Source organism: Carassius gibelio, chromosome B8 (genome assembly GCF_023724105.1).
Source record: "Carassius gibelio isolate Cgi1373 ecotype wild population from Czech Republic chromosome B8, carGib1.2-hapl.c, whole genome shotgun sequence".
NCBI lineage: Eukaryota > Metazoa > Chordata > Actinopteri > Cypriniformes > Cyprinidae > Carassius > Carassius gibelio.
Genome location: NC_068403.1, coordinates 27353750 through 27369308, shown reverse-complemented (window position 1 = coordinate 27369308; position 15559 = coordinate 27353750). Strand labels below are relative to the sequence as shown.

At 35.8% G+C, this 15559-nt stretch overlaps 2 protein-coding genes across 4 annotated transcripts in view; one reads left to right on the top strand and one right to left on the bottom strand.

The window, feature by feature from the left end:
* LOC127963152 (glutamine--tRNA ligase) overlaps positions 1-13750 on the bottom strand; it is a 30334-nt gene extending 16584 nt beyond the window's left edge. The window contains exons 1-3 of the mRNA XM_052562904.1: positions 13729-13750; positions 891-1126; positions 573-723 (exon numbers count right to left, since the gene is read on the bottom strand). Of these exons, the coding sequence (XP_052418864.1) occupies positions 573-723; positions 891-1126; positions 13729-13735 (394 nt within the window). The 5' untranslated portion in view covers positions 13736-13750. The remainder of the gene's footprint in view (positions 1-572; positions 724-890; positions 1127-13728) is intronic.
* On the top strand, positions 2019-10725 carry ogg1 (8-oxoguanine DNA glycosylase). Of its 3 annotated transcripts, none has more exons than XM_052562935.1 (8): positions 2019-2124; positions 2488-2643; positions 3068-3426; positions 4355-4534; positions 5920-6098; positions 6429-6576; positions 6952-7001; positions 7119-10725. In XM_052562935.1, the coding sequence occupies exons 2-8, from the start codon at positions 2534-2536 to the stop codon at positions 7281-7283; spliced, it is 1191 nt and encodes a 396-aa protein (XP_052418895.1). In that variant the 5' UTR covers positions 2019-2124; positions 2488-2533; the 3' UTR covers positions 7284-10725. The 3 variants fall into 3 exon arrangements, with proteins under 3 accessions (XP_052418895.1, XP_052418894.1, XP_052418893.1); XM_052562934.1 differs by having other exon boundaries at positions 2047-2325; positions 2491-2643; XM_052562933.1 differs by having other exon boundaries at positions 2048-2325.
* Positions 13751-15559: the final 1809 nt, after the last annotated feature.

The following is a 15559-nucleotide window of genomic DNA, read 5'->3' as shown; positions in this document are numbered from 1 at the left end:
GATTGGTTGTTTCTTACCGGGAGCGGATGACTTTCTGCAAATGGCAATAGGAGCACTGGGAGGAGCCAGAGGAGCTTGATTTTTTCACAGATTATCTGTCTCATATTCTACTGTCAGGACATAATGACAGGTTTAACAAATATGTAAAAAATATATTTTTACAAAAGTTACCTACTGCAGCTTTAATGTAAAACCTCTTAATCTCGCAGATAACAATAAGAAAAAGAAGTTTATTTAGAATTATGACCCATTTTTGTACAAGTTAAGGCACATTTTTACATATTCACTTTCATTTTATATTATTTTCTTCAAATTAAGTGTTGTTTGTTTTCTTGCAATAAAAATAATATTACCATCATTTAAAAACACTAAGTTTTATTAGAAAATGAATGCACTAGAAATGCACAAAACATATGCATAATTTTTATAATCACATTAAATGCATTTAACAAAAAAATACGTATTTACTAATTTTACTGATCTCTACAGTACATATAGAAAACAAAAACATAGACACTGGGGAAAAAAACACAAAGTTACAGAAAAGTAAAGAGTAAAGACAATCAGATAACCTGACAGCTGCAGTTCTGAAGTAATTTTTCGTGTAATGATGTATTCTGTGAGGAAAGACAGTTGAGTGGAGTCTTTGAGTCGTGTCACCATATTATACAGCATAGTGCCTGCAGTCTTATCAATGCTAGCGGAACCCAGCAGCCCTTGAGCCTGAAAAATAAACAGTAACATCGGCAATAATATTACAAGTGTTTTCCAAATACTTCTTATAAATGTAACGAGTGAAGAAACTGACACGTAAGTTTTGTAGAGAGGATGGTGAGATCGACAGCGCACAGCAACAACTGGTTTATTATACGTATTAATGAACTATGTACCTGTTGGATCGCCGTCTTGAGTGTTGATGAGAGTGCTTCATTTTTCAATGTTTCCTTAGCTTTCTGCTCACTGAGGCCAATTGACATGAAGATAGACACCGCGTCCGCCATTTCTCTTCCTGCACACAATTCCAGCCCCACGGGAGCACAGCTCAGCAAGCGTGCATTCGGATTGGAACGAACCATGAAGTATCCAATCAGATTTGTGCATCCTTCCACCAATAATCGGGACGCTTCTGTTGACACACCGTTGCATCAGACTAGCATTGCCACGTGAAGTGCAACAAATTGTAAATAAATAAATATCTTAAATTGTTTTGATCTAAGTTATGTAAAGGAACTTTAGGACAGTTTATCTTCGCCACTGTAACGTTAAGTGTACAGATCAAGACCACAGTTGTAAAAGACTGGAAGTCACCCAGGGATCGTTTACTGATGGCCAGTTAAACTCCGTGAACGTTTCATTCCATATTTAGAACGCTTGTATTAACCCTTTGACTGCCCCACCAAGAAAAAGGCATTTGAAAAATTATTTTGTTTGCATTTCTTGCCTTCTTATGTCGCTAGTTTCCACATTCAATGTTTTTTTTTTTTTTTTTTTTTCAGAACATCCCATAATTTTTTTTATATCGGCCTCTATACCAAATGGTTGAGATGCCACTTAATGGTAAAAATGCCGGAATTCATACACATACTATAAAGATCAGAAATTGTGAACTATAATACTCTTTATTAAAAGAAAATCTAGATAAAATATTTTTGTATATTGAATCTTCTTTATTTATAGAATTTCTGTATGATTTATAAGCGTTTTGAAAAATGGGGACATGGGTTATGTGCTCTTAAGTCGCATCTCCTTGTAATACCTGTGTCATAACCTTTTACTGTCTATGGTCATAACCATGTCATTATACATAGTTGTGTCCTGATATGTCACAAAAACAAGAGCACACACACACACACACACACACACACACACACACACACACACACACACACACACACACACACACACACACACACACTATTTTTACCTTTTTACACCGAAGTGGATTTTATGTTAGGATGTAATCCACTAAGAGGAGTTCTTCAAATGAACTGTGGAGGGCAGCAATACGCCTTTGATGTGTCTAGTCTGCCGAAGCAACAGAAGAAGGGTGGACCAATCAATCACCGTCATTTACTAGACGGTTTCTATTTGTATCTCGGAGGACAATCCTTTTCATTATTAGACGTAATTAATTTACTGACTAAATTCCAATACGAAATAATAAAACATCTGGTGTAAAAACAAACAAACTGCGATTTGAATGCACCTTGATGGAGGACGTCGCTTGGAAGAATGTGCATTAAGTTACACATTAGCTAGCCTAGCAACAACCAAATGGATTACAAAATACTTTTGTACATGCATGAAGATATATTAAGTATACTGGTATAGTCTGACTTATCTGTGTCTCTTTGATAGCTACAGACTATTGTACATTTCAACTTTTGTAATGCGCAAACCATAGATTTGTGTGTGTTTCCATAGCATGCATTTACATCTGTTTTAGTTTATGTTGTTGTTTCCTTTAATGTATTTTTGTTATCACAGTAGCTGATTTGGCTTGTCCTAACGGTGTAAGGAACAGAGTTACATAATGTCCCAGCATGCTCTGCTCTCTGCGGGTTGTAAGGCATGGCGGTCACTGTCATGTCCCCGGTCAGAACTTCGGCTGGATCTCACTCTGGGATGTGGTCAGACTTTCCGGTAAACTATACATTACTGTTTCATTGCTGTCTTCAACAGAAACTTTTCTTATAGGGGTCACATTTTATGTTTTGCATTTTATTAACTCCTTGAGGCTGTTTTCGATACTGTACCTTTAAGATATTTGCCTGTAAATGACTGGTCCACCTCCTCATGTGTGATATAATTAACAACACCCCCACCAAGCTGCTGAATACTAATATACTGATATGAAAATATGGGCAGTATTAAAAAATAAAATAAAGAAAGAAGTGAATTAAGAAGTGTACAGTACAGTAGCACTGTGTAGTATTGTGTAATTAGTAAACTAGTATTCCATTATGAACAAAGCATTAGAATTAAACAAGCTGTGTTTTTGATAATGCATATGAATTCTGTGTTTGTTTTCCACTATAAAGAGTGACCATATTGCCCATTCTTTTAGATGGCGTGAGACTGGAGATGGTCATTGGACGGGAGTAATGCGAGGAAAAGTGTGGACACTAACTCAAACAGAGGATACGTTGTGGTACTATGTTTACAGTCATCAAATAAATCCAGGAACAGAAAACAAACAGAAATGGAAGGTGGAAGAGGAGGAGCAGTTATTGGAGACGATGTCAAAAAGAAAGATTGACATGAAGCAGGACGAAGCGGGATTTTGCACAGTGATGTCAGAGCCTGACAACAAAGAGGAGGAACTTCTGAGGGACTATTTCCAGTTGGGTGTTAAATTAGGGGATCTCTACAGGGACTGGAGCACTGTGGATCCACACTTCAAACATACAGCAGACATCTTCAAAGGTACATAAAATTAAAAATTTATTTAGGAATTTTCTTATGTCATATGATTTTCTACTGAACACAAATTCAGTGTTTGCCTGAATGTTCATGGTGCTTCCATACAATGGAAAGCATATATTGTGCTTTCTTATAATGCTGACACCCTTGGTAAGAGTAAAACATGCTGTAGAAAAATGTATTTGCTAATTTTTTTCTGCTTTCTTCGTTTAGGCAAAATATTGACTTTAGGTTGACATTAAGTAAAATAATAATAATAATACAAATAAAATGTATATATTAAAAAAGGTCTTTATTTTTTGGAATTTAATTAAAAAAGCAAACTTTCTTATATTCTAGTTTCATTGCACACACAAATTTAAATATTTCAAAAAATAAAGTTAAATGACAAAAAAATAAAGAACTTTTCCATGATATTCATATTTTTGAGATGCACCAGTATGTGTACAAAGATATATTGGGAACCCCTACAATTAATACTTCATCTAGCCCAGCACTTTGACACCCCCTGGGCTCTGTATGTTTTCAAAATCATATGGGTGAGACAATATGTAATTACCACCTTTTAAGCGGTACCAGGTGTGTTTTTTCTTTCTCTCATTAAAAGAATATTTGCACATGTAGAACAGAAAAATTATTTTGAAAAATGTAGATCCAATATTTACTTTCAAGAAACAGATCATGGCTGAGTGCACATCTACATTACAGTAACATCTGTAGCTGAAAATATTCGCTTCTGCATGAGGCTGCATTAGCATTGCTAGGTGTCAATAATTTATATCCAAGACAACTGACATATTTGCATGTGCAACATCATTCAAAATATACTGCATTCACCTTTAACAATTTAGAAGAAAGGGTCTTTTTGGAACAGTGGTTCTTAATACAAGACACCTTTTTTTTTCTGCATCTGTCTGTTTGAACATCTCAGGAGTGTGTTTGTTGCGTCAGGACCCTGTGGAGTGTCTTTTCTCATTCATCTGTAGCTCTAATAATCACATCTCGCGGATTCAGGGCATGGTCGACAGACTGTGTCAGACACTCGGGGCTCTTCTCTTCAAGATTGATGGCGTGGCCTATCATGATTTCCCCCCTCTGCAAGCTCTTACAGGTAGCTATATTAGTGCTCATAGAATGCAGTAGCTAATCAAACATGTTTAAGTTCAATACTGCTTAATATGACTAGTTATCCTGTGCATAAATTTGTCACATCTCTCCTCTCACACATAGAGCACTGCAGTAATGCATACTGTTTTATTTAAAGCGAGCTGGTACGACACCCTTAATCTTAAGTTTCCATTATTTTGGGTTCAAAGTGATACAATTACAGTGTTCACCAGCCATTGTTTTCTAGTACTAGTTTGGTTGAAGTTTTTTTTTTTTTTAACCTTTGTATTTTAAAGATAATGTACACAGTAATATATAAAATATATAATTTTCTGCTTCTGAAATTTTAGACTGTAAAATTTTCTTCTTAACAAATATTTAATCAATTACAAATAACCAGAAACAGGCTGGCCATTTATTTTAATTCATAATTACATCATGAAGCTCAGTACAAGTGATCCATTGATCCTATAAATGTAATATAATGTATATTAAATTAAAATAATACAAATATAAATAAAAAGAAAATAAAAATTGGACTTTGGTATTTACTAAATAAAAATACATAAATAAACTTGAAATATTGAATATTTAAATTTAAATTAGTTCCCCCTTAAAATATTTACTCACACCCATGCGTTTCAAATCCATAAGGCTTGTGTTCAATCTTTGCAACACAAAAAAAGATATCGTAATGTCTGGAAAAAGTCCCTCCATAGGAAGTCCATGCACCCAAATCTTTGTTTGCTTTGTGTAAGTGATTTGTTCTCACATTTTGTGCAAGCACATTTAAGCTTCTGCAAGAACCAATGAGGTTTGTTCTTGAGCGTCATGTATGCTGTTAATAAAAGCTGAAATTAAATCTGTACATCAAATCATCATTAAATCTGTTCAACAATATCATGTCTTTTGAAGACTTGCATTAAACTGCTTAGTATTAAACTGTCTCATATGGATATAGGTTGTATTTAAGTTATATTCACTTTCTGAAGTGTAATAGTTTTTATGAGAATGGATATTCAGTGGAGGGACAGATACCTTTAAGATTTCATAAATATTATCTTTGTGTTTAGAAGATAAATTGAAGTCCTCATGATATTGAGAAGTACTGACAGTTTTTTCATACTTGCGTGAAACATCCCTTTAAATTGTTTTAATAATGAGAAAAAAAGAGCATGTTGTGATATGATAGACATGAGAATGGCATACATTATATGTAAGAAGTGGGTTGCCTGTGATAACAGTTAGTTTTACAGTTTACCATCATTATATAAAATTATTTGGCTGCTGAATAAATGTTTCTCAAAATCATTTATGTATCATGATCCCAAATTATAAAGCACCTAGTGTTTAATATTTTAATGTTTTTTTTTTGTATGTATGTGACAGATCCTAGTGTGGAGATGCATTTGCGTGATTTGGGTTTTGGCTATCGGGCTCGTTTCCTGCAGCAGAGCTCACAAATCATAGTGAACTCTCATGACCCTGACTGGCTCCTGTCACTCCGTAGCGCACCCTACCTGCAGGCCAGAGATTCACTGAGAGCTCTTCCAGGAGTTGGTCTCAAAGTAACTATTTATTCAGTCTACATTTTATGCATAAAAATGTACAAGTACCTGAATGGAACTTCTAAACTTGCAGTTGCGACACAAGTACTGTAGCATTCTCAACTGCTTCTATGGAGGATTTTCTCTTTTAACTTTCTTTACAATACAGTGCAACACTTTTGTGTTTGTATATTTGTATAGAGTATGCTTTTGGCATATGCCCTTTTACTGCATACTTCCCTTACCATGAGATATTTTATTTTAATTTAAGCCTGTTTATTCTAGCTATTAAATGCATTTATTTATCATAACTGTCTCACATTTGTGAAAATCTATGTTTGCTGGGATTAGGTGGCTGACTGTGTATGTCTGATGTCACTGGATAAGTTTGAGGCTCTTCCTGTGGACACCCATGTGTGGCAAATTGCCAAACGTGACTACTGCTTTGCAGGCGGGAGCAGCCAGAAGACTTTGACTGATAGAGTCTACAAAGAGATTGGTTAGTACCCAAAAAAGATACCCCGTCCTGGAAACCACTCACAACAGCATAGCAATTGTGTTAGTTTTGGACTGACACACACAAAAAAATAAATAAGTGAGTGACGTGACGTGACATACGGCCAAGTATGGTGACCCATACTCAGAATTCGTTCTCTGCATTTTACCCATCCAAAGTGCACACACACAGCAGTGAACACACACACTGTGAACACACACCCAGAGCAGTGGGCAGCAATTTATGCAGTTGGGGTTTTGGTGTATTACTTAAGGGGACCTCAGTTTGGTATTGCTGGCCCGAGATTGAACTCTAACATTTAGGCCATGTCTTCCTACTTTTAAAATAAATTAGATTTTTTTAAATTCTCTTTTGCAGGTGACTTCTTTAGAAAACTCTGGGGTCCCTATGCAGGCTGGGCACACTCTGTAAGTAATGCTTCTCATAATCGGATATTATTATTAATAATATTATGGTATTTTAAAAATATTATTATTAGTAGTAGTACAGAATTATTTATTCTTTTTGTCTTTTTTGGGTTTCAGGTACTTTTTTGTGCTGATCTAAAGAAGTTTCAGAAGCTGAAAGAAGAGATACCTGCACTGAAAGATGAGAAAACAGAGCTTAAGAAAAAGATGAAGGAGAGAAGACCTGACAGATGTGAGGAAAAACAGAAAAGAAAAAAAGGCAAAAAGCAGCAGAGGACATAAGGTCAAAATGACATTGTGGACACATACTGTATTCAGGCTACAGAAAGTCTGCTTCCATTGTGATCTTTTTCAATAAATGTAGATTAATACATTTTAAACCTCTACAAAATCTGACAGCTCAATTTTATTGGTAAGAGAAAGGACCATATTTTTAAGGAAGGACCATATTTTACACTTAAAGGGATACTCCATCCCAAAATGAAGATTTTGTCATTGTTCATTTACCCCCATGTTGTTCCAAACCTGTAAAAGCTTTGTTCGTCTTTTTGGATAATTTGGATAAAAACCTTGCCCCTAGACTGGCAAATAAATAACAAGTGTCAAGGTTCAGGAAAGTATGAAAAGCATCATCAAAGTCCATCTGCCATCAGTGATTCAACCGTAACATTGTGAAGCAATGAGAATACTTTTTGTACACAAAGAAGACAAAAATAACGACTTTATTCATCAATTCCTGTCCTCTGTGTCTCTCCAAATCAGCCTAGCACCATTTTGGCAAATCTGAGCTGTACGCAGATGCCGTACGCTCTTCAGGGGCGTCGGACTGGGGGTAAAACCAGTACTTATTACCAGGGCCCCAAAGGAAGAGAGGGCCCTTGAAAGGTCTGAAATATATTTTATTTTACCTGGATATTTCCATCAGGACTGCCTATGCATAGGGCCTGTGATCTTGTGCAGCGCCCCTCTCACAATGATACGTTTTTTACATGTATTTACACTTTGGTTTGAAAGCAAATGTGCAGTGTGAAGCGTTCGCCATCTGCGTACAGTTCAGATTTGCCAAAATGGCGCTACACTAATTTGGAGACTAATTACATTTTTTGGGGGGGTTTAGAATGACATGGTAGTAAGTGAATAATGAGAAAATGTTTTGGATGGAGTAACCCTGTTATTGTATAATAAATGTGCTGTTAAACACACTGAATGTTTTTTGTTTGTGGCAAAGGATGAATTACTTCTATATTATGTAATATATATATATATATATATATTTTTTTTTTTGGTAAATGTGGTGAAATGGTAGAGTATTATAACATAGGGCTGCACCATAAATCGAAAATGGAATCGAAATCACGATTAGACAGAAGCTGGGATTGTGATGCATATCAGTGAAGCATGGTTCTGTGATCAGCAGTAAATCTTCATACAAAGGCTCCTTGCAGAAGAAACCCAGGAAATGCCTATAGCGGTAGCTGGATAAATAGAAGATTTAACTGTTTTTATTGATTCAGCATGACTGATAAACATGATTATGACAATATATGGTTTATCTGAGTTATTATATTTTTAATTAAAGTATGTTTATAATGCAATGCCTTTATCACTGCTTAGAATACTATGAAATATGTTGCGACTGACGTTATGAAGTGAGTTAGGAGTAAAAACATGTTATTAAATGTGGTATTTTCACATGCTTTCAGGTGGTACAGCATTTAAGGCTGATTTATTCTTCTGTGTCGGATATACACCATAGCCTCTATGCTGTAGGCTGTGCGTTGGTTTTCATTTATTCTTCTGCATCGTTGTCCGCATGAGACGACAATGGAAAAGAAGATGGCATCCTTTCAATCTCCACAAGGACTTGTAACGTACCATGGCAGTACAACTGTTTGTTTTGTGATATGAGCTAATCGATCGTTAGATTAAATCACCGTTGGTAGCGTGATTTATTGACATTTTTATTTGGGTCATATATTCAAAGACGTAGGCTACAATCTGTGATCACGAAGTACAGTGAATAATTACTGTACTCCGGTGCGGTGACTGACAGCTACACATTCACCTCAAAACAGATTAATCCACGCTGGATCACAACCCACGCATGGAGTATAATTCTGAAAGGAACTGCAATTCCAGGTTTTCAAACATAGATGGCGAAAAAGAGGCAGAATTTACAGACTGCTGCTGTAAAATAGAAGGTGTAACATTTAAATATATTAAAGTGCAAAAAACACACAAAACTCAAATACATATGGAGGGAGGAGTTTGGAGACTGAAGTATAAATCAGCCTTAATTACACAGAGCCGTAGTTCACTGAGAAGCAACGCAAACAGCTTTCATTATCGCTAACGATTTCTTAGTTTTCTAAATTGTGCAATAATATTGCTTGCCATTGTTTTGCGTAACTTATCAGTGAACTATAGCTCTGTGTAATAAATGCTGCTCCATCTGAAAGCACGGGGTGATGATTTACTGATGATTACAGAACCGACTTTACTAAATGCAAATGACAATCGCATTTAATTAATCACGCAGCCCTATAATATAGATATATTTTTTTAAATCACCTTTTCTCAAAGTTCAGCACTGATTTGAACTTGAGTTTGAAGAAGCATAGTTTTCAGATTTGGTTTCTACATGAATCACCCAAATGACCTTTTTTGAATTTAAAATGGTGATCTTCGGTGAAATGTATAGATCTTGGTTAATAATCTCCATTTTCTGTCATGGATTCGGTTTTCCTTCTCTCCTCTCATTTTGTTCATGTGACCGTTTTATGTATAGTATGTGCCTGATTAGTATCTATTTCTATAGGCCACTATAAGTAAAGCATCCACCTTATTGGAATGGTCAAAGCAAGTCCATGAACACTCAAGTTATGTTAGCTAACGCCTTGAAATAATGTTTTTATTTTTATTTTTTTAGCAAAATCATCTGCTGTAGCTAACTTTAGATATTCATATATGCGTATAACAATGGTTGCAGATGCACAGTTGATTTGCTCTTGAGTATTCACAGACTTGTTTTGACCATTTTTAAACAGAATTTGAATTTAGGTGCCTTAAGTGTCCACAATTTTATTTTATTGTGTATGTCCTTGATTTCTACAGTATTTAGAGATAATTTGACTTTGAATGAGACTCATGATATGGACTGTCAGTGACACTGTTTTTTTTTTTACATCAACGCAGACATATGATGTTTGAAGGTAGGAGCCAAACAGTCTTTCAGTCCTGAAAATGTCTTTGTTTGATATCTGGTCCTCTGATAAAACATTTCTATTATGCAACTTATTTTGACATTGCTTGGCATGCTGTAAGCCCCTCAGAGCAAGAACAGTGCATGGGTCACAATTACATAAGCCACTGACTCAATCCAGTCTTTCCTTTTTTAGTGTCACAGTGTTTGTGTCTCTGGGCGAGTGATCGTGCATTAATGCATGGATTTTTTTTTAACTAGGAAATAAAAGGTATTCATGGTAATTGAAGTGTAGTTCCTCTTTGTATATCATATAGAATCAGATGTACTTGCCAAATTATTAAAGGAAACATTTTTTTTATTTAACACGTTTAAGATTTTAAATCAATAAATGTCAGTTTGTGGCTGATGGTTATTCTGGTGTCAAAAATTTGTAGTCTTTGTTTTCAGTTATATTACTCTCATGTTTACCTCACATTATTGAATAAAGCATTGTCTGTCCATATAAGATGCCCCCTTCTACATATTTGTGCTTGTGTAATTGAGTTTGTGTTTGTGGATTGAGCTTCTCCATGATGATTATGCAACTGTATGTGTCTTTGTACCACATATGCTTACTCTCGGTGGCCTAAATCTGTTCTTTCTCGTCAGTCTGTAAATATCTCTGTTTTTCATTACACTGAGTCCCCCTTTCTCTTTTAGTGCTCACACATATTCAATTACACAAAAAAAGCTTTTTCCATATTTAAACCATTCACTGGCATGCACCCAGTAAGACCCACTCTGCATTGACTTTTAGTTACTATATGTGACCCTGGACCACAAAACCAGTCTTAAGTGTCAATTTTAACAAATCAGCTTCCCAGTGATGTATGGTTTCGGACAGTATTTGGCTGAGATACAACTATTTGAAAATCTGAAATCTGAGGGTGCAAAAAAATCGAAATACTGAGAAAATAGCCTTTTAACTTGTCCAAATTAATTGTTAACAATGCATATTACTAATAAAAAAAAAGTTTTGATATTCACAGTAGGAAATTTACAAAATATCTTCATGGAACATGATCTTTACTTAAAACCCTAATGATTTTTGGCTTAAAATTTTTTTTTATAATTTTGACTCATTTTTTTTTTTTTTTTTTTTTTTTATATACCCCAATGACTTTAAGACAGATTTTTTTGGTCCAGGGTCACATATATGCGCACTGTGCTCCAAATGTTGAAACAACTTAAAAAATTAAAAAATGAGTGAAACATGCACATAAAAACTGTAGGATTTTCAGAAGCAAGTTAATGTATTTATGTAAAATTAAGAAATATTATTAATATTTCACAAGTCAAGTCAAGTCAGCTTTATTTATATAGAGCTTTATACAATACAGATTGTTTCAAGGCACCTTTACAGTGATAAACAGGGAAATACTGATTCAACGGTCCAAACTAAATTTAATCATTCTGTAAGGCCGCTCTGAAAAGATGATAGTAGATTATTCATCAATTAAATTAAAGTTTATTTGTATAGTGCTTTTATGATACAAATCATTGCAAAGCAACTTTACAGAAAAATTACGTTTCTACAATATTTAGTAGTAGCTTATAAGTGGTGACTGTCAGTTTATGTGCATATGGCAGGAATTTTCAGAAAAATTAATTCAAGATGTAGTCAACCAGATGATGGACTATTAATAGCAATTATTATATGATGCAATCAGACTTCCAGCAATATTTGTTAGTTTTGTATGTTGTTTCAGTGTTAGCATCATCGGAGGTCCTCTGAAGGGTTTGCATCATCTATTCTCATGTGTCCCCCAGATACAGATCCCCTGTAAAGAACTTGTCAAGACAACCACTAGGACAAGACCACAGGAAACAGATGATTCTTCTGCACAATCTGACTTTGCTGCAGCCTGGAATTGAACTACTGGTTTCGTCTGGTCAGAGGAGAACTGGCCCCCAACTGAGCCTGGTTTCTCCCAAGGTTTTTTTCTCCATTCTGTCACCGATGGAGTTTCGGTTCCTTGCCGCTGTCGCCTCTGGCTTGCTTAGTTGGTGACACTTCATCTACAGCGATATCATTGACTTGATTGCAAATAAATGCACAGACACTATTTAATCTGAACAGAGATGACATCACTGAATTCAATGATGAACTGCCTTTAACTGTCATTTTGCATTATTGACACACTGTTTTCCTAATGAATGTTGTTCAGTTGCTTTGACGCAATGCATTTTGTTTAAAGCACTATATAAATAAAGGTGACTTGACTTGACTTCTGGATCCAGACTGGAGCTTGTGGCAAAACAGAGAAACAAATAGAGACATAATTAGTTCAGCTGCTTTTCCAACCAAGTAAAATAATTAGTTTAAGCCAAGCTAAAGAATAATAATGCACATTTGCTCAGATACAACTGCAGTCACAAATTATGAGATGCATTAATTGAATGCTTGGCGAAAGAGATTTGTTTTTAATCAGAGAGCGTGTGTCTGAATCCTGAACATTATCAGGAAGGCTATTCCAGAGTTTGGGAGCCAAATGCTCTACTTCGTTTAGTGGACTTTGCTATCCTAGGAACTACCAAAAGTCTAGCATTTTGTGACCTTAGGGAGCATGATGGGTTGTAGCATGGTATAAGGCTAGTAAGGTATGCAGGAGCTAAAAATTTAAGGGCCTTATTTTTTGGGGCCATTTAATTAAGTACATTTTTTAAGTCAAGTCAAGTCACCTTTATTTATTTAGTCCCCAGACGTTTGCAGACTGTTATAAAAAGAAGAGAGAATGCCTCATAGTGGTAAACATGGCCTTGTCCCAACTTTTTTGAGATGTGTTGATGCCATGAAATTTAAAATCAACATATTTTCCTCTTAAAATTATAAATTTTCTCAGCTTAAACACTTGATATGTCGAATCTGTCTTTGGTGGCTGGAACAATACAGTAGCTCTGCCCAGACGGTAACGCTGAGCCATATAGTTAATATCAATGATACGCAGCATGCAAGATACAATGAAATGGTCAGAAACATCATCACTTTGAGGTATGATATCTATATCAGTAAGATCAATTCCATGCAATATAATTAAATTTAGTGTATGATTAAAACAATGAGTGACCCGGTGACATTTTGCTTGACATTTATTAGGTCAGTAAACGCAAGTCCTAATGCATCATTTGTATTATCAACGTGAATATTAAAATCTCAGACGATTAGTGCTTTATCAATGGTAAACAAAAGTTCTGAGAGGAAATCTGCAAATTACTTTAGGAATTCTGTATACGGCCCTGGTGGTCTATACACAGTAGCCACAGCAAGAGATACAATAGATTTCTTTAGCATATCTGACAGTGTAACATTAAGCAGAAGTATTTCGAATTTAATTTACATTTTTCTGGTTAAATCACGAATAAGATTTATATTTTGACCCCACTATTCAGGAAAAGACACAGTCTTAATAGACTGGACAGTCCCAGTACTTCTATCATATAAACAGGTAGATCATAATAGTAGTTATTTGAGAATTGGCTTACTAGTCATGGAGCGAAGTGTCCTGGAGATGCTGTCCAAAAGGACTTCTGCACCGACACAGCGCAAAAAAGCCTAGGACATTCCCAGAAAAGATTCCAATTATTAACAAATAGTAGTTTCTGTTCTTTACACCATGACAATAACCATTCGTTTAAAGCAAAAAGTCTAATGAACCTTTCGTGTCCTCATCGATATGTGGGCAGTGGTCCTGACACGATGATCATCACTGTGGGCACCATCTCGATCAGGCTCCTGAAGTCCTTCTTCAATGTCTCCATCTGCTGTAGTGTGGGGCTCTTGTCGGCCTTCAGGATTGCAGGTATCTATGCAGAAACATCCAGAACACGAGCACCAGGGAAACAGTGAGTGTGCACTTTACCTTTGGCTAGCTTAGCACGGACGTGTCAGATGATGGAGTCTCCGAAAATCACAGCGTTCTGGGTGGAGATCTCAAAGACTGGAGGGGGAGAAGTCGTCACCTGGGGCCTGGCTCGTGTCCTTGTTGTGGATGCACCCAGGTTCTGTGGTGTCCCGTCGCAGGAGTGAAGGACCTCTGGGAAGATTGTGTCCTCGGTGCACAGGGCCTGTGCAGATAAAAACACACGGAGTAGTTGTGGGACTGTTAGCAGTGCACTATATACCTACCCCAAACTTGTGAGTATCAGCCTGGGAGGTTTCCAGCATGGCTCTCCGCTCACCGAATGGAGCTCAAACGTGTCCTCACCTGCACTCAAAGGTAGACATACATTCACCATTAAAGCTAGTAACAGTGAGTAAAACAATGGTAATGTGTGTGAATAGAGTATTAGAGTATGTGAATAGAGTATTAGCAATGCAAGCGGTATTAGCGGCAACCACGCTGTCGATGCTAACGGGCTATAAGCTAAATAGCAGATTTGGGAAATCAAAATAAAACTAGTGATAACGATAAGATGCTCTGATTGTTTTTGGTGTAGAATACGATAGAGGATATATTCACACATTATAGAAATGAAAATGATGTTGCATAAAATAGATTTTTAAGATAAAAAATAGTCTATAAAAAAAGAATGTGATGGAGCTCAAACTCAATACACATGGCAGCAACAAACAGGACATGACATAATCAGAATGCTACATTAGTGAATTAGAGCTCATCATATTCATTAGTCATTATTCATATTAAATCAGTTCATTGTTGATTCAGTTCAGTTTAATAACTGTGTAAAGTTGATCAATTATTAAAATTAGATTAATTAATCTAAGAACATGTAGAAAACATTGATGCCATCATCCAACTCAGTTCATTTCTCATCAACTATTGCCAGTCAGTCAATTTAATAATCTTGCTAAAACAATAAGGCCTCATCACTAACAGTAAAAAAAAAGAAAAGAAAAAAAAAAGAGCAGTATATTTTGACAACATTTATTAATCTTTATTAAGGTATTCTTTAGGACATTGTCAAATCATACTGAATAATGTGGATTATCAGGTTTTTTTCATGTTCAAGTGCCAGCATGAACATTATGACCATGAAAGGCATGCACAGAGAGCAATCACACAGCGCTATTGCCATGAATGAATGCATGAATGAATTTGGCAATGCTTGTGTGCAGTGTGATGTCATTACTGCTCACTGGGCAGCCTTGGGGAGAAACATGCAGTCAAACATGTGAAGAACAGACTGAATTTCTGTGATGACACAACGCAAGACAGATGAGGTTGCTTTTTTTAGAACAGGGGTTTTCAAACCATTCCTGAAATCTTCCTAGCACTGCCCATTTTGGTTGTCTCCAATGTTGCAACAGTGTTTAGCAACAACTAAAAAAAGCATATTTTGAAAGTTATGCATT

What these genes read in the sequence shown, in the direction of transcription:
- ogg1 (XM_052562935.1), top strand. Translation starts at nt 2,534, where the DNA reads ATGTCCCAGCATGCTCTGCTCTCTGCGGGTTGTAAGGCATGGCGGTCA. An exon ending in GGATGTGGTCAGACTTTCCG is followed by an intron (nt 2,644 to 3,067) that starts GTAAACTATACA and finishes CCATTCTTTTAG; the next exon opens with ATGGCGTGAGACTGGAGATG. An exon ending in TTCCAGGAGTTGGTCTCAAA is followed by an intron (nt 6,099 to 6,428) that starts GTAACTATTTAT and finishes TGCTGGGATTAG; the next exon opens with GTGGCTGACTGTGTATGTCT.